Below are 25896 nucleotides of genomic sequence, written 5' to 3'. Positions count from 1 at the left end.
CCATGGCGCTTATCGATTAGAGATTATAAGCGCCTGTTCGAGCAGGCGCTTATAATCTCTAATCTATAAGCGCCATGGGGAGAAATAGTGGTCTGGCTGCGCGAGACTATAGCAATTCTAGTCCATCCACCAATATTACCACATTCTACTCGTTGCTCCATATCACAGTAAACATGACGAGGTGGATTAAGAAGCCAATAGCAGGCTGACCTGTTGCGGGTTCCACTCATAGATCTCCTTGCAAGATTCTCCAGAGGCGAATGGTGAGCTAAGCTGGTAACTATCACAATCTTTGGTAATATAAATCAATGTCAGGCGTTTATAGAATTTCAACTGGCTATCAAAAAGTGCTCCTATTCCATGTTTTGATATGCAGACTGTTCAGCGCAGTCTCGCGAAGAGTCACCCTCCCCTTCGCAAAAAGATCAACCTGGGTCGCCCGCCCCCTACAAAAGTGAGGCTTTTTTTGCGAAGAGTCGGGCGGCGCCAAACTAATCTTTTAGTAGAGTAAAAATAAGTCTATGCATTCGAAACAAAACATTTGCATACATGTAACAAATGCACACATGGCTTTAAATTAACGGTCATAAATGCAGATGTGTATTAAATGGCCTTTTCCTGTGTAGTATTGGAAGAGCAAAGCTTTTAACATCAATTACGTCATGTATACATGAATGTGTGCTATCTTCTCTTTGACTCCTTCACTGGTAATACAAAACGTTGTGGGATATCTAGAGGTGGAGAGAATCCATCCGGATATGCTGGATCTTCAAACAACACAGCATAATCAGAGTTGACCTGTAAATGAAAGAGATTTTAAAGTCATCTTGTACGGCAGTCTCTCAGTTTCAATAGTTCAGAAACATAATTATGCATACAATACCGAAAAAAACTTGTAAGTTTCCATGAAACATCCATTGGGTGTTTAAAAGCTACAGGTATTACTGATGTGACAAAGAGTACAGTGCACTGATTTTTAGTGCAAAGTGGTCAGGGCCATCCTTCAAGCTAACTGATCCAATGGCCAACCATTATAATTTACTACATATATACGGATTACGGAGTAGGAGTTCATAAATACACTCACATCTTTAGGCAGTTTGTGAATGTTGGCTTTGTAGAAACACGTGGTTTGTGGATACAATGCCAGAACAGGCTGTATGGTAAAAAGACAAGATATAACTCATATTCTCAAAGTACAAATTTCTCACTTGTTTTAGCTTAAATAAACCCTGAGGGTGTAAGTGGGGATCCACCTTGTACAAAGGTAGTGGGATAACTTTTCTTTTCATCACAGTGTGGCGTCTAAAAGATATGTGATATTTCATAATACAACATTCATTCAAAATACATATTCTCAGATAAGTACATGTACAGTGACAGTAAGCATAGAAAAACTTCAGGTGTAAGTCAGCTGAAAATCCTGTTGTTCACAAAACAAACTACATGTACAAGCTTCATTAGCCATTATTAGCAGCACCCTGGCCTGGTAGATGATGCTTATTTGTGTAGACATCGGGTAAGCATTACTCTGCAATAGTACGCTTTGAATTTTTGCAATTCGGGCTCAATGGAGTTGTTGGCCAATGTTGTAGTCCACAAGTGTGTATTTTCACTACTTTTCATGTTGTTATCAGTAAAAAGGAAAGCATAGAATTGTTCTACAAGGTGAGAAATGACTGGAACTAAAGTGGCTCCATGCTAGGTTGTTCATTGGCCAAGTTATTAAAAAAATCGGCTTGAAACTTCAGTGTTATGTAGGCGTAAAATGAAGGCGTATTATTTCATAGTATGCTAAACTAAAGCACCACAGGCTACCACAACAGCTTTGTAGATTAAGTTGTACACTATAGTATGTTCACGTTGAGCTGAATCCTGAAAAACAGCTAAAAATTAAAAGTGGATTTTTTCTCAACGGAGTTAACATTTCAGCCAACCAGATGATTATTGGTAACAACAAAGGTGTCAACAACAGACGCGTATGGTTTGGCTCCATCACAAGTTCGGGAAAGGCTGTAATGGACATTATACTTATATGACTTCCCCATAGGAAATGTATTGTGAAAGTTTGATTGGCCGTAAATATTATGTCAAACAGTTGAACAAAAAGATTTTGAAATATTTTTAGCGGGTCAAGTAGTACTACAAATGAGTCAAATTTCAAGATAGTGTGTAACTGCATCATCCATGAGTTATTAAATGTTTTTGAGGATTCAGCTCAACGTGAACGTACTATAGCAAAGGTTTTGAGCTGCTCTAAAATAGCTTATTAAGTGCATGGGTTGTTTTGTGTGGCTGGACATAATCAGTTCAGTGCCACCTTAAAGACATTGATAGCACAGTCTCCTATACATTTCTCATAGAATATTAATCACACAGTACATTGGCCTATATGTATGTCATATAAAGCTGTATATATAGCTATTTCATACAACATTCTACAAGCCCATGACCTTGTAGTTGACTACTCATAGGTTGAATGATTCTACCATTTGGACTACAGTCTGTACATTTCACTACATAACCTAGTGTGTTTCAACTACTCTAATAGAACACACAGTTGTGAATATAGTACATGTTTTGGCCACTCCTCTCTGTTTCCTGTCCTCCACTCAGGCATATTTCCATGTTGGTGGGTGGTCCATTTTCGTTAAGATTTGGCTGCTTTACAAGCAGATTTTTGCCTGAGCGCAGCCATAGCAAACTGAATAAAGCGTACTTAAGCTTGTTTTTTTTTTGTATCTTCATCTTTTAGCAGCAGGTAGCTATAGCAAAAAACATAGTTTGTGCTAACTGGATAGCATATTGGCTGACACTTCACAAAATTGTGACCATATGCTATGCAAGAAAAAAACAGAAAATAATGGAAGAGCACGGAATAATGGAATATTTTAGTGTTGACAGTGAACAGATGCAGGGGGTGGACAGGAAACAGAATTTTGGATGGCCTTACAAGCATAGGGAAGCCATCGTGCCACTGCGAATTGACGCTTTGGGCTGTTAGGAGGACAAAAGGTAAGTCCTTTATGTGTGCATTGTACTATGCCGAAAAACACCTGTCGGGCTTAAGCAACGTCAAACAGTAAAAAATATTAACCGATATCGAGTTATGCTTGTCTGTGACATCAGGCAGGCGATTGTAGCAATCTATTGAAAGCATTTAGGGTTGTACTGAAGGCACTTTTGAGTTTGTAACCAATACTACCAAGGTTCCAGAAAGGTATTGTGAGGCTGGTTTTTGGGTGATATTTTTGCTAGGGAAACCAAAACTTCCATGATCCCTAATATACAGTACTACTCTACTGTATGCTCATATGTTAGCTCTAAAATGACCACTGAAACTACTTACTCTTTTCCATTGTTCCCCTCCTCATCAATATCATCCACTACATACCTACAACATTTCATGTACATGTTACACACATAATATACCACAGGCACTGTCTTGCAGAGGAATAAGGCTACCATTATAGTCAGGGCTATACCCAAGATTGTAAAAGGTTAGCACTATATGATTTCCTTGCACTACCCCATACATATTGCAAGATGTACATGGTAAGGATCTAATCATCTAACACTTATTCAAATGGTTACTAAAAACAGAGCACAGTGACATAATGATTCATGTGGGATACCTCATCAGAGGTAGGCGTGGGCCTATTATGCTTTTAAGCTTGCCTATGTCTTATGCTTTTCAGCAATACTCCAATTTTTCTTCAATTGTGCTTGGCTCTTACCTCTATTTCTCTATTAGAGTATATCCATGCTACTAGCATATGGTGACTGCTCTATTAGAGTATCTCAATCTTCAGTCACACTTCCATAACAACAGGCTATAATTGCAATATTTTACTTTGTGCACTTGTTTCACTATAGTATCCCAATCTATCTCTAGCAAGTGCACAGACTTGCAGTTCTCCTGTGATAACCATTGCACAAAATTTATACCTCTTACACTGCTGAATGCTTTTGTCCACCTATATACAATCTTCTAATTCATGAGTAGTTCACTCAAAATCAGCAGTGAGATAGAATTATAAAGAAGCCACCCTAACACAATGTGCATTATTTCTAATAGAACAGTCACACATGTACCATATTGCTCGAAAAACAGCCGGTCTTGTATAAACGCCTGGTCCCGTTTAGTTGCCGGGGGTATACAGCATCATAACAAAAATAAATTCCAGGTCTCGAATAAACACTGGGTCTCAATTAAACGTCTAGTGCGGTCATTAATTCCAGATGGTGTTATAAACGATGGAAGTGAAGGACGTTTTATAGAGTTCCTTTTTAAGCTTGAATCTGTGAAATATGCTGAGGGAAACATCAAGGAGAGTCCAGGAGAGTACAACACCAAGGTACAAAGTTTACTCGTGAATGCTGATCAGGTATATAAACACCGGTCTCATTTAGTAGCCGGAGTAAAAAGTTGCTTGAAAGAAATAAATGCCCAGGCCGTAATTCGAGACAATACAATAAATCATTAAAAAAAATTATTAAAACTTACAAATTTACCAACATACAGTGCTCTCTTGATTATCCAACCCCCTTGGGATCAAGACAAGTTCAGATAATCAAATAGTTCAGATAATCAAAGCCCATTCATTTATATACAGAGCCCTGTTCAAATACTCTAATAGAGCAGTCATCTCTACTGTTTGGATAATTGTTTGGATAATCAAGCGTTTGGATAATCAAGTGTTTGGATAACAGAGGTTTGAATAATCAAGGGAGCAATGTACAGGTAAAACCCTTATATCTCTTGTTTTACTACTTTTGTTACATGGATCTGTATTTTTTGAATTTTTACCAGAGTCTAAAAGGATGCAGTGGGACCCCACGTTACATTGTATACATACAGTACTAAAAACAAACATGTACACTATGATATTGTTAGAGCTACAAGTAACGTACTTGTGTGAGTGAGAGTTGTAGGAGTTTACTACTGCCAGTATCCATTGCTCCTCCCCATCATCAGTCTTGACATGAGCAGCTACCTAAAGTGATAGTGATGGAATTAGTGGTGTTGTGTACATGAGTGTGCTATATGTAGTGCTTCTGTGTGTGTGTGTGTGTGTGTGTGTGTGTGCGTGCGTGTGTGTGTGTATGTGTGTGTGTGTGTGTGTGTGTGTGTGTGTGTGTGTGTGTGTGTGTGTGTGTGTGTGTGTGTGTGTGTGTGTGTGTGTGTGTGTGTGTAGTGTGTGTTATTCCTACATGTCATGCATGCATGTGAAGCAGTGAGAGATCAGACATCACTACATACTTACATGGGAACCTGGCTTAGCTTTGTACTTGTCCTCAGCAGGTACACACCCACACAAAGGTACTGGCCTACAGCACACACTTCTAATAACCACAGTACAATGACACACATATAAATACAAGTACCGTATATGACCGTATAGAAGCCCGGGCGTTTATTTCCTATAGATCATTTTTGACCCAGCGTTTAAATGAGACCGGCGTTAATTTGGACCCCGGAATTTATTTCTTACTATCACATGGAGCCACTCATTGAACAAGAATAACAGGTGCCAGTACCAGTACCTACGAAATCGATAACGTGGTTTGAGGCCACCATGTATATAAAACTATTTGGACTCCTCTACTGGGTGATTCGTTGGAAGTTGGGCAGGAAGATGACAATGACCACGATGAACATGCTGTAGCCATCACCAGAAGAGAATTCATAGTCGGACATGTACCAAGGGAAATATCAAAGTTTCTTAGGACACAGCAGCATCTCTTGTAGAATCACTAGTCACAGGAAGAAAGGAATAGGCCTGGTAGTACCTTGTGTTTACACATTCTGCAGTTCTGCTGCAAACATTAAGAAACTGTGTAACCTGCTTGCAAAATGTAAAAACCAATCAGATAACTAGTATAATACGTAGTTAGCAGTTTGTACCATATTACAAATATGTTATAGTACAAATACACTGTATCAGTAATAATGATAATAATCAGTTGAGTATGTTCTATACCCTTTTGTTACTCGTCATCATGTGATTCATCACTGGAATTGGATTCGTCACCACTATCCTGCTCTGAACCCTCCTCACTAGTACTGCCCATGTCACTGTCTACAATCACTTCATCTTCATTAGCACATGTCTCCTCTTCATCTTCGTCATTTCCAAATGGGTCCCCAGAAATTACAGACTGAGCTTGGCTTAACTTTGCTGTTTCTTGTTGAAGGAGGCTCAAGCCTTCTGCACATGGCTGTTGTGGCCGAAAACAGTGGAACTCACTATCTTCACTTCCATCAATAGGAGTTGTAATGGCACAGGACTTAAAAGAATTCTTGATCATGTCAGTAGATACTGACTGCCAACTGGATTTGACCCAATCACATAACAGTGCACGAGAAGGTGGTCTCACATTTCCTCCTCTTGTGTACTCATAATTATCTGGTTGGCTAAACCAGGCATCATAGTGACTTCTCATGGCTATTTTGAATGAAGCATTCCATACAACATCTGCAGGTTGAATGAACTTTGTGCACCCACTAGGAACTATAGCTGTGTGTAGACGAAGAAATCTTGTGTGTGCTCAAACAGTTTCACTAGTATGACACTTATAAGCATCCCACACGAGAAGTCTCTTTTGAAATGAAAATGCTCCAATGAGGCTATTGAGGTACTCAATAGTTAGGGAATCGTTCATCCAACCATTTTTGCTAAAACCATAGATAATATATACCTCCGGACACGGGATTGGAAACGCTCATAGAGCTCTGTAGTGACTATCCATGCCCTGATGTTATTGTCACCTTGAAGTGTTAAATTCCGTAAGACGACGTAGTATACGTGAATGTAGCGGAGTGGTTTAGGCGCTAATTTTTGAAAACACGAGGCAGGCTTCTCTGAATCTCGCGGGTTTTTAAAGGTGTGCGGCTACTGAAAGATGATTTTATAAGGGTTAGTCTTCTGGTCTAGATGAGACATCTCTTCAAGGAACAACAGCGAAATTTGGTAAGGAATTACATCGTTTTCAGCATTGCTCCATCTTTCCCATACCCATAACTCTTTACCCTCTGCATAAAATTCGCTAGTTTTGCAACTGAAGTAGTGGCTTATATAGTTGTATAAAGTTATGGTGTTAAATTTACTATTGTATCTTTGTCGTATCGATATGGCAATATTAAAGGATTTTCCAACTGGCTAGTTTGGGTACCTTTTGCTGCTGGTCAAATGATGCTGTAACATTTTAAATAAGCTGAAAGTTCAGTATAAAGTTTGTTACACACAGTTTTATAATTTTAAAGATAAATTAAAGCTATTTATGGTGTTTTTTATTCCAAAGGAATGCCACGAAAGTTTAGGAAGTATTTACCTAAGGGATATTCAAGGAAAGGTTTCAAGCAGGTTGAAGATGAGCTCGGTGATTCTGAATCCCAGCCTAATTTAGAAGTTGAAACTACAGAATTTGGCTCCCAGACAGATGATTTTGGCTCCATTTCAGTCGAGACACAGACTGAGACTGTTGATGTCAAAAGTGCTGCAACCCAGACTGATGATGAAAGCTTAATGGAAGTACAGATGGAAACTGATGAAAGCAGAAATGACGATTTCTGCATTGGCAATAGTGATGAAAAATTTGCTCCACTAGTTGCCAAGCATGATGGTGTCTTCAAAGATGCGTCTGGTAAGTTGAAATTCATACATTGATAATTTGATATTGTAGTACATTAGTGCTTAGCTATTTGTCCTAAGAAATAAAGATGGTAATATCCAATAATTATAATTTACTTTTTTTAATAGGGAAGAATGTTGTGGCATACTATGACTACCGCTTTGCCACTATTAGACATGTTAACTGTCAGTTCAATATGCCTGAATCTAATAGTCGGTGTGAACACTGTAGGAAGTTTCGAGACAATGTGTTAAGGAGTGGTTTGAGCAGACTGTTAAGAAAGGAAAATGAAGAAAATGATCCTACCAGAGCAGATAGCCATGCTAATTTCCGATCTCTTTGTTCATCACAGAAAGATGAAAGAATGAAGAATCTGTGCAATGTGATTCGCTGTAAAGACAAACAGATTCACACCTTGAAGAGCAGGCTGAATAGCGCTGTGCAGTCAGGTGGCATCAAGCTGGACAATGCTACTCACAATGATTTTCTTGCCATTATGAATCGCCACAAGGAAAAGTACCCAGAAGGAGATGAGAGTTTTGCTGCCATATTTTGGAACCAACAGCTTAAGGCAGCTTCACTGAAAAATAGTAAATCCATCCGCTGGCACCCCTCAATTATCAGGTGGTGTCTTTATCTACATCATCGGTCAAGTGGAGCATACTCCACTTTACGCAACTCAGGGCTAATCCAGTTGCCATCAGAGCAAACTTTGAGGGATTACAGACACTGCATTCCTTCAGTGATTGGATTTTCGGAACAGACAGACATAGATCTTTTGGAAAGTGTTCGAGAACTCCAACCAGCTCACTTGGCTAGATATGTGACGGTTGTACTAGATGAGATGTATGTTAAGGAAGGGCTGGTATTTGATAAAGCTTCTGGCTCACTGATTGGTTATCAAGATTTGGGTGATGTCAATAATATCATCCATGATGCAGAAACCCGGTTCAAGAGTCCTGGTGATTCACATAGACCACTAGCTAAAGTTATGCTAGTATTCATGATTCGTGGATTGTTTACTTCTTTGAAGTACCCATATGCCCAATTTCCAGCTGCAAGCACAAAGGGAGCTGATCTGTTCCCTCTGTTTCATAAGGTTTTGTCCCGTTTGACTCGGCTTGGAATTCGAGTGATGGCAGTGACCTGTGACGGTGCTAGTGACAACAGAAGGTTGTTTTCTTTGCATGGCAAGGCTCGCAGTTTGACATACAAGACGGTTAATGTCTACAGCAAAGCTAATGATGTTGTGTACTTCATAAGTGACCCCTCACATTTGATTAAAACAATTCAAAACTGCTTTCAGAGAGGGAAGCTATGGGTACGTATTTTATTAATTTTAAAAATTTTAATTAAATTTTTGCTCTAGTGTAATGGAAGTGCAATTGATTGGAGTCTCATTGTTGAACTGTACAAGAGGAATGCAGGTGCTACAACCTCCACCCCTGGATTGTCATTGGTGCCCAAGCTGAAATATGAACATATCTATTTGACTAGCTACTCGAAGATGCGAGTTGATTTAGCTGTCCAGGTATAATGTATGTATAGTATTGAATGTTATTTAATGTGAATATGAAAGGTCCTTAGTGATTCAGTATCTAAAGCACTAATGCTGACTGGTGGTGGAAAAGCTTTTGAGACTGCATATTTTATTGCAAAGATGGACAAGTTCTTTGATTGTTTCAACGTTTCATCATTTACTGCAGGAAAGAAGAAACGCAAGCCATTTTTGCAACCGTACCGTTCTGCCAATGACTTTAGATTAACTGTAAGTTTGTAGCTATTAGATTATTAGTGTGGTCATACATGGTATAACACACAGTACTTAACAGAACTTGTGGCATACCTGGATCACTGGAAAAAAACAGTTCAGGAAAGGGATGGTTACAGTGAAGAAGACAAAGAGTCTATGCTACTCAGCAAGACTACTGAAAATGGAATTCGGATTACCAGTAAGTATGAGGTTGAATCCAACTTTTCACATTTCACTCTAGATATTTTTAGTATCATCCTTCTTGGAGTTGATTCCAGAGATATTTTCTATCAATGGAGTCGTATGTTTTTTGAGTGAGAAGTTGTCCCAGGATGCATTGGAGAAGTTTTTTGGGATTTTAAGACAGTGTGGCAGGACCAATGAGAATCCTCGTGTTGCTGAATTTTTGAAGAGCACCCAAAGTATTAGAGTCATCAATTCTATTTGGGTGAATAGTATCACTGGAAACTGCCAGGGGAGTAAGAGAAAAACCTATGATTTAGAGTCCATTGATTTGAATCAACCTCTCAAGAAGCGAAGGAGACGCAGCTCAAACTAAACTACATGATACAATCTCATATGCCATTCCATTACATTTTTACAATACATTGATTTTGTATAATCACTATAATAATATATATTTAATTCAACACAATTTGCTTCGTAGTGACATAGACTTTTTTGTTGACTTGTGCTCTTTTTGCTTATACATTTCCACTGTGTTTTCAGCAAATGCAAATCCTCGGATAGATATCCACAACTCTACAATACTTTCCAGACACTTTTGGGCGAGGGAGTCATTCTCATCCTGGCCTGCCATACACCAACTAAATAACACATCATCATCATTAAGAATACAGTTATCCACGTGGCTCCGAAATGTATTATCCTTACTTGTCACATTGTTTAAGTGGAAATATCTCCGGGTACATAATTCAATTGTATAAAACAGCTGGTAAGCATCTGTAGTAATTCTTGTCAGTCCACCCCTATCAATGATAGTTACTCAATCATTGGCTGGAGCTTCTGGCTCATCTTCATGATCACTTCGTGGACTATTGTCTGTTAGCTCCTCCAGTATGTGGCAGATGTCCTCATGCTTTTTCTGCTGTTTTAAAGTGCAGATCACATACCCACCAACATAGCGGACAGCATTGTCCTCCTCAAATGTTAACATTCCACTATCCTCACTACATACTTCAGGTTGAGGAGTTGAACTATTAACTATTTCTTTAATTCTCATCTCAAACATCTCATCAGTTACATGTTGATAAAACAAAGGCTCTTTATCAACCTTTAAGAGCCCCAAAAATTAATCCACTTCCCATTAAATGCCTCGGAAGTAGTGAGCTGGTGATATTTGCTCCAAAGTTTATCCTGGTTAATCATCCCAGTACGCTTTTTGGATTTCATGATCACTTCATCCAACACATTCATTAACCACAAGGCAAATCTCTCACATTCAATGGATGGCTGATGGAAGTGCTTGATCAATTCTTGAGCGATTCTCAAACAAGTCTTCGTTTCATCTGTTGCTATTGCAAAAGAAGCGTCAGACAACACTCCGGCTAAAACTCCTCTAATCACATGGACAGGTAAACAAACGTCCGGTTGGTTAGCTCTCAGTTCCTCAGATAATTCACCGTGCTCTCCATTTTGTTCCTGTTCACTACCCGATGTTTCATCACGAGGTTCATCAGCGTCGAAATCTTCATCAAACAAAGCACTCGGTTCCTCGCTCAGTTCTGCCATCATCAATGCCATGCTTTATTTTTCAGTCTCTAGTTCATGTATCGGATACTACAACTTAAGTTTACGGCAATCCGGGGTGTGGAGGTAGGTGTGAAATCTGCGTTTCCAATCCCGTGTCCGGAGGTATATATTATCTATGCTAAAACAAATAATTATTCCAGGAATTTTCTCAAGAGATTTCATCAGCCATGTTGTTTTCTCACCCTTGAAAACAACAAAAGGCTTTAGCTTGATACCATCAGCTTTGGCAGTGAGTATAACTGTAAAGTGATCTTTGTCATGCCCAGTGGTTTTCAGTGGAACAGAGCGTGCACCAGTAAACATTACAGTTGTTTCTGATGGCATGTCCATCCAACACGCTGTTTCATCCATTGCAAAAACATTGCCATCTTGGTACTTGTGGTGTGACTGTAGTGAACGGACATGAACTACGTAGTCCACCAACTTGGGAATACAATCCACAGGCACTGTTTGGCATAGTGTCGTCCTTCTTCGAAAGGATAGACCCTTTCGATTCATAAACCTTCGTAACCAGCCAACACTTGCCTTGAAAAGAGCATCTGTAGATATAGCCTTTGCTTGATGATGGATCATGTGTCGAGTCATATGAACATAACGGCTGCGCAATTCACATATCTACTCAAACAATTCCTCTTCCATCTCTTGGTCTCTAGCCTTACACCCAGCACCGTTCAATCATCTTCTCTTAGATTTTCCTTTCTTTCTTAATGCTAAGAGTTGTTCTTTTTGCTGACACCATTCCCTCACTCGTTTGGCATACTCTCTGGTTGCTGCCTCTTTAGACTTTTCTCGACAGTTTCAATCGCTTTCAACTTAAACAAGACATCATAAGACTGGCGACGAGACATTACTGTAGAATAGTTAGAAGCTGACACGCGTTGAAACACATGTCATAAAATGCAAACAGATTAGTACCCCAGTGTTTATTTCAGTGCATGTCATTAGCACCCCAGCGTTTAAATGAGCCCCAGCGTTTATTATCACAATCCCCTAGCTGTACCCGGCATATATTTGAGCCCCTGTGTGTATTTGAACCCAGCTTTAATATGGTCATATATGGTAGAAAGAAAAATTAGGAATTATAAATTGGATTAGTGATCAAAGAAAAAAGTAGTGAAACAAGGGAATAGCTTTTAAAAGTGGTAAAACAAGGAAGGTTGCCTATACTTGCAGATATACCAGTGGACATTAATCCCTATCCTTGAGTCCATAACCACGGCTGAATTAGGGATTAAATGTCCACTAGTATATCTGCAGGTATAAGCAATTTCTCTTATTTCATCACTTTTTTTACCTTGTTTCATTACTTTGACCCCTAATCCAACTTCCTAATTTCCCCTTCTACTTGTTTTTTTTTTTTTACTTTTTAAATAACACACCTGCAATTATGAACCCACGCATACAACGTTAAAAGAAAAAATGGCCCAGTCATGCCATAAATCAATATTGTATCTAATGTGTGCCCCAACAATCAATTATGTACTGAAAAGTGAGGTGGCCATTACACTTCGTGTTCAGCCATGTTCTGCCTGTTACACAGCATTACAAATGAAGAACAGTATGAGAAGCATCTCTGCAATCAAAACTATTCGCCACGAAAATACAAGCGATAAGCATTAGAGGGAAGCCGTATTGCTCTATCACAAATTGACACCTTGCATGTATTATACGTACTGTGTAGGGCTGAGCAATTGTGAAATTTTGCTACTATTCTTTCACGATTGTAGGATGCAACTTATCACAATTATGATACCCTCACGATTATCTATAATTCATATCAATATCATGATGTTCAGAAATAATCCCCACAATCGATATAATCTCCCGAGCCCTAGTGCTGCCGTTGGTGAAAAGGCAGGTCTCAGGGCAAAGCGACATCAAACAGTGAAGAAATCTAGCCCGTAGTCTTATCCATTGGTGAGTTATGCTTGGCTGTAGGCATCAGTCAGTCAGTTAGTAGAAAATTCAGTTAAAATTATAAACTTGTTGGAAGGGTTTGGGGTTGGTCTGATGACGTTACACCTACCAAGTTGTCGTGAAGGAAAAGTGTGACTGGTTTTTGGGTGATATGTTATAGTTAAACCCCACCATGAGTAGGATATCGTTATCAACCCGAGGTGAAGCTGAGGCCAAGGTGTTAATACAGATATCTTATGTGGTTTAACTGGCTTCTATCCCACACTTTGAAGCACTTGGCGTCATATAAACAATGTGACAATTGCTAACTTGAGGTGTTGATAATGTGTTATGACATTTTGAAGCATTTGACTTCATATACAATACTACCATGCTGTATGATAAAACACTACAGTGGTTTTCCTTACATTTCTCCAGTTTTGCCATCCCAGATTGGAATATCCTGAGCTGACTGTTGTAAGATGTTCATTAACACTCCTCTACGCATCGTAGAAGTAGTCTTCCTATAGTAGCAATGAGGTCAGACCTTATAACAAATGTGTAATACATATGGATAATTAGAACTGTAAATAATAGATATGAACAATTAGAATTGTTATGAGAACTCTTAATTTGTTGTTATTATGTGTAACCTTGACCTTAGAGATTGGATAAAAAGGCTGGAGCTGGTCACCAGCTCTCTCTTCTTCAGTTGATTGTAAGCTGTTATATTGTTGAAGCTGAATGATATCTATTACATTTGGGGGCTTGTCCGAATGTGAGGAAGAAGAGCAGAAGAAGAAGAGCAACCATAATGACAACCACTGAGGCTTTGAGGTTGCAGTTGGATATTCTACAGAGGGAGAAACAAGAACTAGAGGTTAGGAACTTGAAACTAACTGATAATCCTAGTAGAGAAAGTTTGAAGGAAGTAGAGAAGGAAAGAGACCACTGGAAAGATGAGTGTGAGAGACAGATAGTAGAGAATGAACAGCTTAAAACTCTTTATGAAGAGTTACTCCAACAGTTGCCAGAAGGTCAGACTAACCCTGTTAATTCCAGCACAGGTCACCAAGCCACTGCTGAACTACAGGAGTTGATAAAGAGACAAAACAATGACCTGGAGCAATGGAAGTACAAATGTCAAGAGATGGAAAAACAACTGAGTAGTGTGAGTCATTGGAAGACCAGGAGTGAGCTACTTGAGAAAGAACTGAATAAATTACAGAAACTTAATGGTGAGCTAGAAAGGAAAGTTCTTCTAGCAGAAGATAAATTGGAATTAGAGTGTTGTAGAGCTGAAGCAAAGGTGAGAAGACAGTGGGAGGCTTGTGAAGGTAGGCTGGTGGAGCAGCTAGCAGAGTTACAGTGTCGATTGAAGAGTAAAGAGGCAGGAAGAGGACCATGGCAGACATCAAAGAGGGATGTGTTAGTGGAAGGGTTTCACAATACCAGTGCTCTGTCCTCTACAAATGTGAGTACAACTAAACAACCCGTATGTACTTCTTCACCGTCAATAACAAGAGCACAATAGCAGGTGTCAGACTATTCTGGACAACAGCAGTCAGTACAATCTGGTGGAATGGTAAGTGACATTCTTCAGACATGTAATCCTTCCACTCAGAGTTCAGAAACACCAGTGTTATATACTGGTCCAGTTTGTTCACTGCCATTACTGCCTGGTATTACACAACCAGTTATCAGTAGCTCTAATGCAGCGGTGAGGGATATTGATCCTGTTACATCTGTATTATTAGCTCAGCAATTACCACCCCTTCCTAAATTCAGTGGAGAGGGGAATAATGGAGAACTTGGGGTGGACACATTTGAGGATTGGCTTGAGCGTTTTGAGTTGATGGCCTCCGCTCTCAGTTGGTCTTCTCAGGCCAAACTTGTGAATTTAATAACTAGACTGCACGGACAAGCGTATTCATTTTTTCGGTCTTGTACTATGGAACAACGTACCAATTATTGCCTATTAGTTGCTGAGCTACGCAAGCGGTTTACACCTGTGAGATTGCCTGCAATACAAAGCAGTTTATTTCATGATAGAAGACAACATGCTTCTGAGTCAGTGGATCATTATGCTCAGGAGCTCCGTACTCTATTTCACAGAGCTTATCCTAGTGTGTACCAAGGAACAAGGGAAGCAGAGGCATTGGGCCAAACAGTTTTAGTCAATCAATTTGTGGTTGGACTTCTACCAGAAATTAAGTCAAAAATTGTAGGATGTGAGGGTAAATTTGACCAGTTGCTTACAAAGGCTAGATTTGAAGAGGCTAAGTTGCGTGACTTGGATTCTGCTCAGTCAGCATCTTCGCTCTCACCAGTGACTCGGACTGTACGTCCAGACCCGAAACCTGCATTTGTTCCGCGACCGCAAAGTTTCAGTGGGACCAGATCTAACATGGGACCACGATGTTACAATTGTGGATCACCCTCTCACTTGATCAGGCAGTGCCCTTACCAAGTCAAGGGTAAGTATTCAGAGACACCTGGGAAGACCAACAATGGTATTGGGAAGGCCGGTAGTGAAGGTAGAAACAATATTGGAAATGCTGATAACAACACTGTCTCAAGTATTACTCCCTCTGGAGAATCCAACACTTCAGAAGGCAAGTCGATGGAGAACATCAGTAGTGAGTTGAACAAAGTAACTGTGACAATGCATAACATTTCTTCAAATTCTGTGACAGAGGGTATTCAGTTGGGTCCCACCTTGACTGGTTTGGTTGAAGTCGAAGGAGTCGCTCTCGAAGCTTTGTTGGATACTGGATCTCCGGTAACCATAATTCAACTGGAAGCTCTCCTACAGATATTGGCAGAACAACAAAGTCCAAACCAAACATCTATAGAATGGAGAGCAGCAGTGGAGACTCGTTTGGAACCTACCACAGTTGTGTTGCAGAATTACAGTGGGGACAGACTCCAGGTGGTGCGGCAGATTCAAGTTACAGTGAGTCGTTTAGAATATTCAACAAATGCTCTGATTCAGGTACAGAGGGGGGCACCAGCCAAACTACTTATTGGTACAGATTTGTTGTCTAAACTGGGATACCTTTTTGTTCAAGCTTCTCAGATGGGGAATGATAATGATATGTTGAATGATGATGTGTCTGTGTCAGACAATGACAGTAAGGTAGATGTTGTACCTCAAGAAATTCAGCAAGATGCAGAGGGTGGTGATGTGATCAAGTCCATTAACTTGGAGTCTGAAATATTAGCTGAGGTACCTTTACAAACTGTTGAGGACAATAAGACAGAACTGAACTCTGGAGCAGTTTGTTTGATTCAAGCAACAAGGATACCTGCAAGACATCAAAAATTGGTGAGGGCTGAAGTAAAGGATATATGCTTTGATCGACAACTTGTGACTATGTTTGAGCCTAACATTGTCGAATTGGAAGGTAGTTTTTTTGTCAGCCCCAGAAGCGTTGGTTTGTCTTGACGGTAATAAGTGGTAGATATTAATGTGCACCAACAGTTTAGACCAAGCAACACCACAACTAGAGGTCACCATCAAAGATTTCTGCAGTTGCCAACAAGGGTAGATGCTTATATGAACTCCTTCTTTCCTTTTACAATAAAATTATGGAACCAACTAGATTATCATATTATCCAAGCTCCATCTCTTGATTTATTTAACAATTATATAAATTTGTAAATAAGTAGCTAACTACATATGTACGAATATACTCATGATTGAGTTTGTACATTAACAAAATATATATATATGTAAGTGTACTCTCGTTTTGGAGAACCATGGATGTGAACCAGTATATTTAGAACCAGGACAAGAGCTGGGTCTACTTGGTAGTGTGACTGTTTGTGAGACAGAGGGTACTGATGACGATCATGGTTCAACTACTTTGGTTAGTTCTGTGATTACTGAGTCTTTGAATGAACACAGTAGACATGTTTCAGTACAAAAAGAACAGGAGCGACTGTCTGAATTGTTTGATTTGCTGAAAATAAACTCGTCTGGTTTGACAAATAACCAGTTGTGTTCACTAAGGGAGTTGATTTCTGAGTATTCAGATATTTTCGCCCTGGATCCAGTGGAATCGGGATGCACAGATTTGATTACACGCTCAATTGACACTGGAGACAGCCCTCCTATACGCCAGCCATTAAGATGAATCCCTTTTGCTTTGCACAGCAAGATGGAGGAACTGGTTCAGAAGATGATGAAACAGGGAGTGATTCAGCATTCAAGTAGTCCATGGTCTAGCTCTGTTGTTTTGGTTGAAAAAAAGGATGGCAGCTACCATTTTTGTGTGGACTACAGACGATTAAATGCTGTGACTAAGATAGATGTTTTTCCCTTACCGCGAGTGGATGAAACCTTAGATATGTTATCACAGACCCAGTTTTTCTCAACTTTGGATCTCGCTGCTGGATATTGGCAGGTACAAATGGATACCGGGTCCCAGGAGAAGACTGCTTTTAGCACATATTCAGGGCATTATGAATTTTGTGTAATGCCATTTGGACTATGTAATGGACCGGCTACTTTCCAAAGATTGATGGAGACAGTATTGGTGGGACTATCAAGGAATTGTTGTATGGTTTATTTAGATGATGTGTTGGTGGTGGGGAAAAGTTTTGCGGAACATCTGTATAACTTGAGGGAAGTTTTTGAAAGATTTCGAAATGCTAATTTGAAGCTGAAGCCAGAGAAATGCTGTCTAGCTGGAAGTGAAGTTGTGTATCTTGGATATGTTGTATCTAAGGAAGGAATTTCAGCTGATATTAAGAAAGTAGAAGCAGTTCAGTGTTTTCCTCAGCCACATGATTTAACATCTTTACGCCCTTTTCTTGGATTGGCTTCTTACTATCGTCGATTCGTGCCTGATTTTTCTACAGTTGCAAACCCTCTTTATGCACTTACACGAAAGAACATTGAATTTTCTTGGGGTCAAGCCCAGGAAAATGCCTTCCAAAATTTGAAACAGCTTTTAACCCAAGCACCAGTGTTGGCATTTCCTAATTTTGACCAGGAGTTCATCCTGGAGACCGATGCTTCTGGAGTTGGATTGGGTGCTATATTGGCCCAAAGACAACAGGATGTAACAGTGCGACCTATAGCATATGCTAGTCGAACGTTACAGTCACACGAGAAGAGATATAGTGCTACAGAGTTGGAAGCCTTAGGAGTTGTGTGGGCTGTCAAACACTTCCGCCATTATCTTTATGGACATCGTTGTCATGTATTTAGTGATCATGAACCCCTTAAATCCTTATTGAATACTCCTCATCCCTCAGGCAAACTTGCACGATGGGGTTTGGCCTTACAAGAGGTAGATTTGATTATTCATTATCGTTCGGGTAAAAGTAATACTAGTGCTGATAGTTTGTCAAGATTCCCAGTGCATCAGTCATCATTGCCTGATGAGTGTACAGAGGAGTTACTGGTGGCTGCTGCAGTGGTTCAGGGTGATATCGATGTTGACAAGAAGGAGGAGAGTGAAGTGACTGCTGTGGTGGTGGAAGAGGTAGGAGAGAACAGCTGTTTAGATAAAAAGTCTGAATTGTCTATCACTGCTGCAGTACAACCAGTATCGCATGACAGTGGCAAACAAAGTATAGGAAGCAGGCAGAGAGAAGATCCAGAATTAAGGATAATCATTGAATATCAAGAAGGGGGAATGTTACCTGATGATGATAAGAAGGCAAGGGAAATTTTATTGAGTAGGTATCAATATCTCATGATGGAAGATGTCCTGTATTATATTGAGACAGATAAAACTTTGTGCCTTATCCCTCCAGATTGTGACTGTATTAAATTGTTTGAAGAGGCTCATAGTGGAACATTCGGTGCTCATTTGAGAGATGCGAAGGTACATGGAGAATTGTCAAAGCACACTGGTGGCCTAAAATGAGGAGTGACATTTCCAAATGGTGTCAGAGTTGTTTGGTCTGTGCTACACGTTACCCTGGTAGGGCTGTCCACCCTCCATTGACGCCGATACCTGTAGAGGGGTCATTTCATAGAGTGGGAGTTGATGTGATCCAGTTCACTACTTCACATGTTGGAAATCGATATGCTGTTGTGTTTACTGACTATCTTACACAATGGCCAGAGGTATTTGCAACCAAGGATCAAACAGCACTCACTATTGCAAAGCTGTTTGTACAGGAGATAATTTGCCGTCATGGTGTTCCATGCCAGTTGTTGTCAGATAGGGGCCCTGCATTCCTGTAATATCAGATGACAGAAATTTGCAAGTTACTAGGTGTAAGTAAATTAAACACAACAGCGTATCATCCACAGACAAATGGATTGACAGAACGATTCAACAGAACATTAACCAGTATGTTGGCTAAGAAGGTGGAGCAGAGTGGAAAAGATTGGGATAGTCACCTTCCATTTGTTCTGTTTGCCTATAGGGCAAGTGTCCAGGAGTCAGTGAGAGAGTCTCCATTTTACTTGCTCTATGGGCGGGATCCCAGATTGCCAACAGTATTGGATATGGACGGTGGCTCTAAGCAGGAAGTGGATGTGGACACTTACAAGGGAGAAATAACAATTAAGATGGATGAAGCATGGGAATTGGCGAGAAGCAATACTAAGAAAGCCCAGAAAAATCAGAAATTATATCATGATCAGCGATCTAAGCCACCTAATTTTAAAGTTGGTGATAGAGTGATGGTGTACATGCCGGCTGCAAAAGCATGTAAGTCTTACAAGTTTGCTAGGCCATTTCATGGGCCCTATCGAATAATAGCACAGGATGAAACTGGAGTGGTTGTTCGTCCGGTGGATAGGCCACAAGCAAAATCATTTAGAGTAGCTTATGACAGGGTGAGATATTGCTCTGAATTATTACCTGATAAGTTTTGGCCAACAAGAACTACTGGCAGTGGGAATAAATGTGATAAGAGGCCGATTTCACGAAATATTGAAGGTGTTACTAATCTGGCTGAGGGAATCCAAGGCTCAACCCCTGACAGCTCAATTGATGATGATGTTGAAGACCAACAACAGGAGGGAGCATCACCAACTGTGCTACCACATGAGGAAACCAACTCCTGGAAAAGTCGCCTAAGACCAAGACAGAAAGATGGGGACATCTGATCTAAGAGCGGGGAGATGTAATACATATGGATAATTAGAACTGTAAATAATAGATATGAACAATTAGAATTGTTATGAGAACTCTTAATTTGTTGTTGTTATGTGTAACCTTGACCTTAAAGGCTGGAGCTGGTCACCAGCTCTCTCTTCTTCAGTTGATTGTAAGCTGTTATATTGTTGAAGCTGAATGATATCTATTACAAATGTATCTACTTTGATTTTGCTTTGCTTTGTGTGTGCATGTCTGTGTGTGTGTGTGTGCAGGTGTGTGTGTTTGTGCAGCTACTGTAACACCAGTAGTTACCATCAACAGCTGGGTAGACTTTGAGTAAAGTTTCTCGCTCGAGGAAACAACAACAACTGGGTATGACTGAGTATCAAACTTGGAGCCTTGCAATTACCAGGTCAGTGCTCTACCACTTAGCTATACATACATACATACCACAGACACGTATGTACGCATGCACATACATGTGCACAAATACACACTATAGAGCCACCTGTTGGGTGACCCATCAACCAGCTAAAATTTTATCACTGAAATATTTAGACCTCCATATAGTCTAATACATTTTGGGAGTGGGATCACTGGACTGGACTACTGGACTGGAACACTGGACTGGACTACTGGACTGACGTTTTTAAACATTCTGAGGTTGGTTTTATTTAGTCCTGCTAGCTAAGGACCTTCAGAAAACTTGCAGTCTGCCACTAAAATGATGAGTGTGAGGAGTGTAGTAAGCAAAAACTGACTTCTCACTACTTGTTATGCTCTGCAGCATTTACACACTTCTTAGTATTGTGTTTTGGAGATTGTAATATCTAGCAATAGCTAACCAAAAATCATTTTACTATATTCGTGCTACCTATGATACACTGTATCCTTGAACTAAATAGCTCAGACTCCTGGGACACAACCAATCCTTCCTATTGTAACTAAATTCATTCCTACATGCAATATACAAACTCATTGCACAACTATAGGGTTTTTGTCTGCTGTCATGATTAGTTCTTACATGTGCTGGTTGGCGTACTATAATACGTGACTAAATATATTGGCATTGTACAAGCTTGCCACTATCTTCAAGACGTTATCGTTGGTTAACCATAACTAGCACATTCCCTGTAGCATACTGATAAGGAGTATAGGTATATGTACTGTAGAGGAACACAAGTAGTGAAATCACTAGAAGTCAGTTTTTGGTTACTCCACTCCTCACACTCATCATTTTAGTAGCAGATTGCAAGTTTTCTGTAGGCCCTTGGCTAGCAAGACTCAATAAAACCAACCTCAGAATGTTTAAAAACCAAAAATATGTCAGTCCAGTAGTCCAGTCCAGTGTTCCAGTCCAGTAGTTCAGTCCAGTGATTAGTTACACCCTTGGGAGTGCTGAAAAATTTATTTTTAGCAACATCGCTCAACCTCAAAAAATTTGTCCCTAGTAGATCCTTCCTTCGATGGCTTGCAAGAGTGATGCGAGGGATCCCTGGTCTCCAACACATGGTCAACAGGAGTGTTGTCATTAGCCACACTGTCAAGAAGTGGTCTGTTAGCAGGCTTGTATCAAGGAGGATGTCAGTAGCACAAGCACGCACGCACGCACACACACAACACACCTGGTCTGAATGTCTTCAATACTCATTGGTGGTTGAACATGTTGTCTACTTGCCCGAGACTTCTCCCCAGCTTCTTGTTGCTTGATAGCAGTGATCTTGTCCAGTGTTTCCTCTATCAACCTAAAAACAATGAACAATCAGTGTACTTAATATCTATGGTAAAACAATGTACTGTATATAAACTTATGGTGAACTTCATAGTCAATAACTCAGTACATACAGGCACACACAAAAGTCTTTGTACACTGTCCCACTCTCCACATAACAATAAATCTGCAGGAAATTTTGATACCAGTGACACAGCTGTGATCTGCCAGCTATGTAAGAAACAATATGATGTACTGAAATCACAAGGCTAATAGCATCATAATTATGAAGTCTCTGCGATCTTCTATGTAAGCGTTGCGCTGAACCCTCAAAATATTTAATAACTCAATGATGGAATTACACAAGTTCTTGAAATTTGGCTCATTTGTAGTATTACCGCTTTGTCCTGCTAAAAATCTTTTTATTCAAATGCTTGGCACAGAGTTTACGACCAATCAAAATTTTCTCCATACAGGAAACCATAAAAGTGGCCGTATGTTGATGGCACGTAAGTCATGAAGTTTGGCCCAGCCTTCACTTGACAAACTGTAGCAGAGTGTCCATGTATATTTTGCATACTAAATATGTGGTATAAGTAACTTCTAAATTCAATAGCAGAAACAGATACCAAGTTCTGTAGCAGAAACAAACACCCTTGTTTTGTATTCAAGTACACATATAAAGACAAACTTACTGAGCTTCACTCTTAGCCTCCTGTAGTGCTGTAGTGTACAGCCCTTGTAGCTTAGCCTTGAAGTATGGTGAGACTAGGTAAACAATATTTTCAAGCAGTACATTATATAGCTTTCACTCACTTCGAACTTCCTGTTTCATTCTTTCGTGAGTCTTAGCTATATTGGCCAAAGTACTTTCACCTTGATCCCTCTCTCTCTGGTGGAGTAACACAACAAAATGAACACATACTAGAGTACATTCACATGGTAATGTCTTGCTCTAGTACTTTATGTATCCATACACTGGCAATGCATGGTGATTTTTAAATCCTTTGAAACTAATAGCCGTATTCAAAGATTCGATGAATAATCGTGTATGTGCTAATACACACTATATGAAACGATGTAATATTACATTCACTACACAGAAAAACAAAAGGAGAGTAAAGAGGATGTATATGTAGCAAATCCATGCTTAAACTCTCCACTGTGCGCAACTCATAAATATATAATACATAGTAAACATCAATTCTAGTACTCTGCAGCCACTACAACATGCCAATCTAATGTAACACACACACACACATGCACACACGCACACATGCACACGCACCACACACACACACACACACACCACACACAAGCACACACACACACAAACACAAGCACACACACAAACACAAGCACACACACAAACACAAGCACACACACACACAAGCACACACACACACACAACACACCACAAACACACACAAGCACACACACACACACACACAAGCACACACACACACGCACACACACACACACACACACACACTCACACGCACGCATAGACACACATGCACACACACGCACACACAAAGCTATAACAGGCTTAAAACTTTATTCACTACAACCTAAGTACAGTAAAAGTCACCATAGATAATGTATATGTTCCTAATGGATTGGAAACGCCCGTTAAATTATTTTCCTATCCTAGTTACGGTGCGCCAATACATTGGGAAATTTGTTGAGTGGTTGTTTGGCTTTCTCTTCTTGTTTGAAGGCCAGTTTGAAGGTGTGGACATTCCTTTTACATTGTTTATTGTGTTTGTGGACATTGGGAGAAATATTGTTTGTGACAGGCGACAATGGCAGGTACACATCAGCTAATATTTCAGCAGTACTATTAGCCAACTTCTTGTCACCGCATATACACAACCAAAGAAATGTTGATATATTGAAATAGATATTTTGCTACAGTACTGCTCAGCTTGAGCTAAACAATTGCACAAAGTAGTTCCTGTTTTCTGAAGTTTTATTGATACAGGAAATATACAGCGAAGCAGTGAATATCTAGCTAGCCCACTACACTCTACCTACTACAAGTTGTGTAAACAGCAGCAAAGAAACAACGTTGCACTTTTTTTTCTTCAGGAAATTTGCACAACCGTTTTGTAACACCATATTTCACCTTTGAACCTGAATTTTCTCACGCTGCTGTTGTTTACTACTCTAGCGTCCCTACCCAGTCCAGCCTCCCTACCCAGTCCAGCCTCCAAATAGTGTAGGTGGTAACTAACCCAGCTGTAAGCAACAAACACTAATTTGCTGGTTACAAGAACATCGAAATCTTCCACCTGTCGAGGCCATAAATTAAAGCGAGGATGGCCCATGATGTCACTATGTAAATAATATGGGCGTTTCCAATCCATTAGGAATGCATACATTATCTATGATGTCACAGTGATGCCTGCCTACCTCACCATTACAAGGCCACTATTAGAATATGCACCCAGTGCCTGGGATCCATATTATATTTAAGTGAAATTGACATCATGCTGCAAGATGGATGTTTTTGAATTATACCCATATATTACAGCACTGCAACAGAAGTGCCCATAACTCTGGGGTGGCTAACTCTACAAGAGAGATGTACTAGTCAACTGCACAAAATTGTACTCCATCACACTCCAGCTAGCTTATGGAATTACTGTCCTACTTAACAACATGATATCCAACCACCAACATCACTTTATTATTCACGTAAACTCCACATTAAGTTTTTTTTCTTAATACCGAGAATAGAACAATCTATCAAATGAAATAATTGAAGTATCTACTGAGAAGTTCACCAACAGCCCTGTCCATAATTGTAGAAACTGTAACTAATTAAGTATTGTACGTACCTTCTAGTATTAAGGGTCACCTACCAGTACATACCTGCACACTATGTATCAAATGATAGAGCTCCTGTAACAATGTGTTGTTCTGAGGAGTAGGTGAGTCCCGGTTAGAGGACACTGTTGAAGGAACATGTTTACCACCTCTCGGCATCGAACCTGACTAGAGACTCCACTCCTATCAGTTTTACAGCTGTGGTACGTATTATTTAGAATAGTCCAATTTGGTGTGCACTTGTTAGAAAAACGGTGTGTTTATATCGAGAAGGCGCACTGGAGACGGCGCACCGGAGACGGCGCACTGGAGACGGCGCACTGGAGAAGGCGCACTGGAGAAGGCGAGTGCGGGACAAATTGTAGTTTCACACGTGAACTGTGTGAAACTGAGTTAATTTTATCAGTGTGACGTATGAGAGTCAGCAATCTCTCGGTATCCAATCCTCATTTTCATGCAGTCAGGTTGATAGTTTAGTACTGGTAAAGTGTTTATGTGCACAAAGGGCAACAAATCCATCATAGATAACGTGCCCAGCTATACTATCTGTGACCTAATTCATTAACTAGACTTTTATTCTGTTCAACACTGCAGTGTCAAAGGGGTGACATGATTGAAATAAACTACTCAATAGATATGACTATAACCACCTTGTCCTCCACAGAGGCCATGGACCAATCAAGGTCAGCTCCTAATTAGACAAAACTTTTCAAATAGCTACCTGAACTTGTTGTTTCAGAACCTATAACAGTTGGGACTCGCAAAGCCCTATCCCAATAATTTAGCATTGCTTTGGTGGTAGCCATTCCAGCGCATTAGTAATGTGAACCCCCTGACCCCATGACATAAATTACGGGCTGTCATTGGCAACATCAAACAACAGGATGGTTAGTTTGCATGAATAATCTGTTTACTATCTGTGCATGAATAGCTATACCATGAATGAGCACATGTTGACATTTCAGCAAAACTGCTAATAAATATTTTACCAGCGAGAGTCATTAGGCAGTGAGTATCAGGTTTGCAATAATCTCTGAATTGCAGTATTCAACCCTCTCTTTCATGCAATCAGGCTGATAGTTACTAGTAAGATGTATATTCCCCCTCTTGTGCATGCCAACATTTGCACCAATTCGCTTATGGAAGATACCAAGTACTAACATATATATGCTTTGCCTAGTGGATTAGTGGATAAAGCTTTTCTGCATGCATGGCTTTTGAAGCCA

The 25896-nt window shown here is 40.0% G+C and overlaps 2 protein-coding genes across 2 annotated transcripts; one reads left to right on the top strand and one right to left on the bottom strand.

The window, feature by feature from the left end:
• Window positions 1-497: 497 nt before the first annotated feature.
• On the bottom strand, window positions 498-24909 carry LOC136240546 (SAGA-associated factor 29-like). Its single transcript, XM_066031538.1, has 11 exons — window positions 24716-24909; window positions 22655-22730; window positions 22534-22606; window positions 21753-21872; window positions 13486-13581; window positions 5268-5331; window positions 4915-4997; window positions 3350-3394; window positions 1212-1305; window positions 1088-1156; window positions 498-798 (listed from the first exon to the last, which is right to left on the bottom strand). Exons 1-11 carry the CDS (start codon window positions 24827-24829, stop codon window positions 682-684), a joined length of 951 nt encoding a protein of 316 aa, XP_065887610.1. The 5' UTR covers window positions 24830-24909; the 3' UTR covers window positions 498-681.
• Window positions 15009-16756, top strand: LOC136241215 (uncharacterized). The gene is made up of 2 exons (XM_066032399.1): window positions 15009-15696; window positions 15754-16756. The coding sequence occupies exons 1-2, from the start codon at window positions 15009-15011 to the stop codon at window positions 16503-16505; spliced, it is 1440 nt and encodes a 479-aa protein (XP_065888471.1). The 3' UTR covers window positions 16506-16756.
• Window positions 24910-25896: the final 987 nt, after the last annotated feature.

This window comes from Dysidea avara, chromosome 12 (assembly GCF_963678975.1).
Source record: "Dysidea avara chromosome 12, odDysAvar1.4, whole genome shotgun sequence".
Lineage (NCBI taxonomy): Eukaryota > Metazoa > Porifera > Demospongiae > Dictyoceratida > Dysideidae > Dysidea > Dysidea avara.
Note: the sequence above shows the minus strand (reverse complement) of the source record. Positions and strands in the feature narration are given on the sequence as shown.

Bases quoted from the DNA above. Each gene is read 5' to 3' on its own strand.
- LOC136241215 (XM_066032399.1), top strand. From the start codon at position 15,009: ATGGAACAACGTACCAATTATTGCCTATTAGTTGCTGAGCTACGCAAG. The intron at 15,697-15,753 runs GTGAGTTGAACA...ATTCTGTGACAG, and splicing joins GTCGATGGAGAACATCAGTA to AGGGTATTCAGTTGGGTCCC.
- LOC136240546 (XM_066031538.1), bottom strand. From the start codon at position 24,829: ATGCCGAGAGGTGGTAAACATGTTCCTTCAACAGTGTCCTCTAACCGG. The intron at 1,306-3,349 runs GTAAGTAGTTTC...CATATCTTTTAG, and splicing joins GAGGGGAACAATGGAAAAGA to ACGCCACACTGTGATGAAAA. The intron at 799-1,087 runs GTGAGTGTATTT...TTTCATTTACAG, and splicing joins TTCACAAACTGCCTAAAGAT to GTCAACTCTGATTATGCTGT.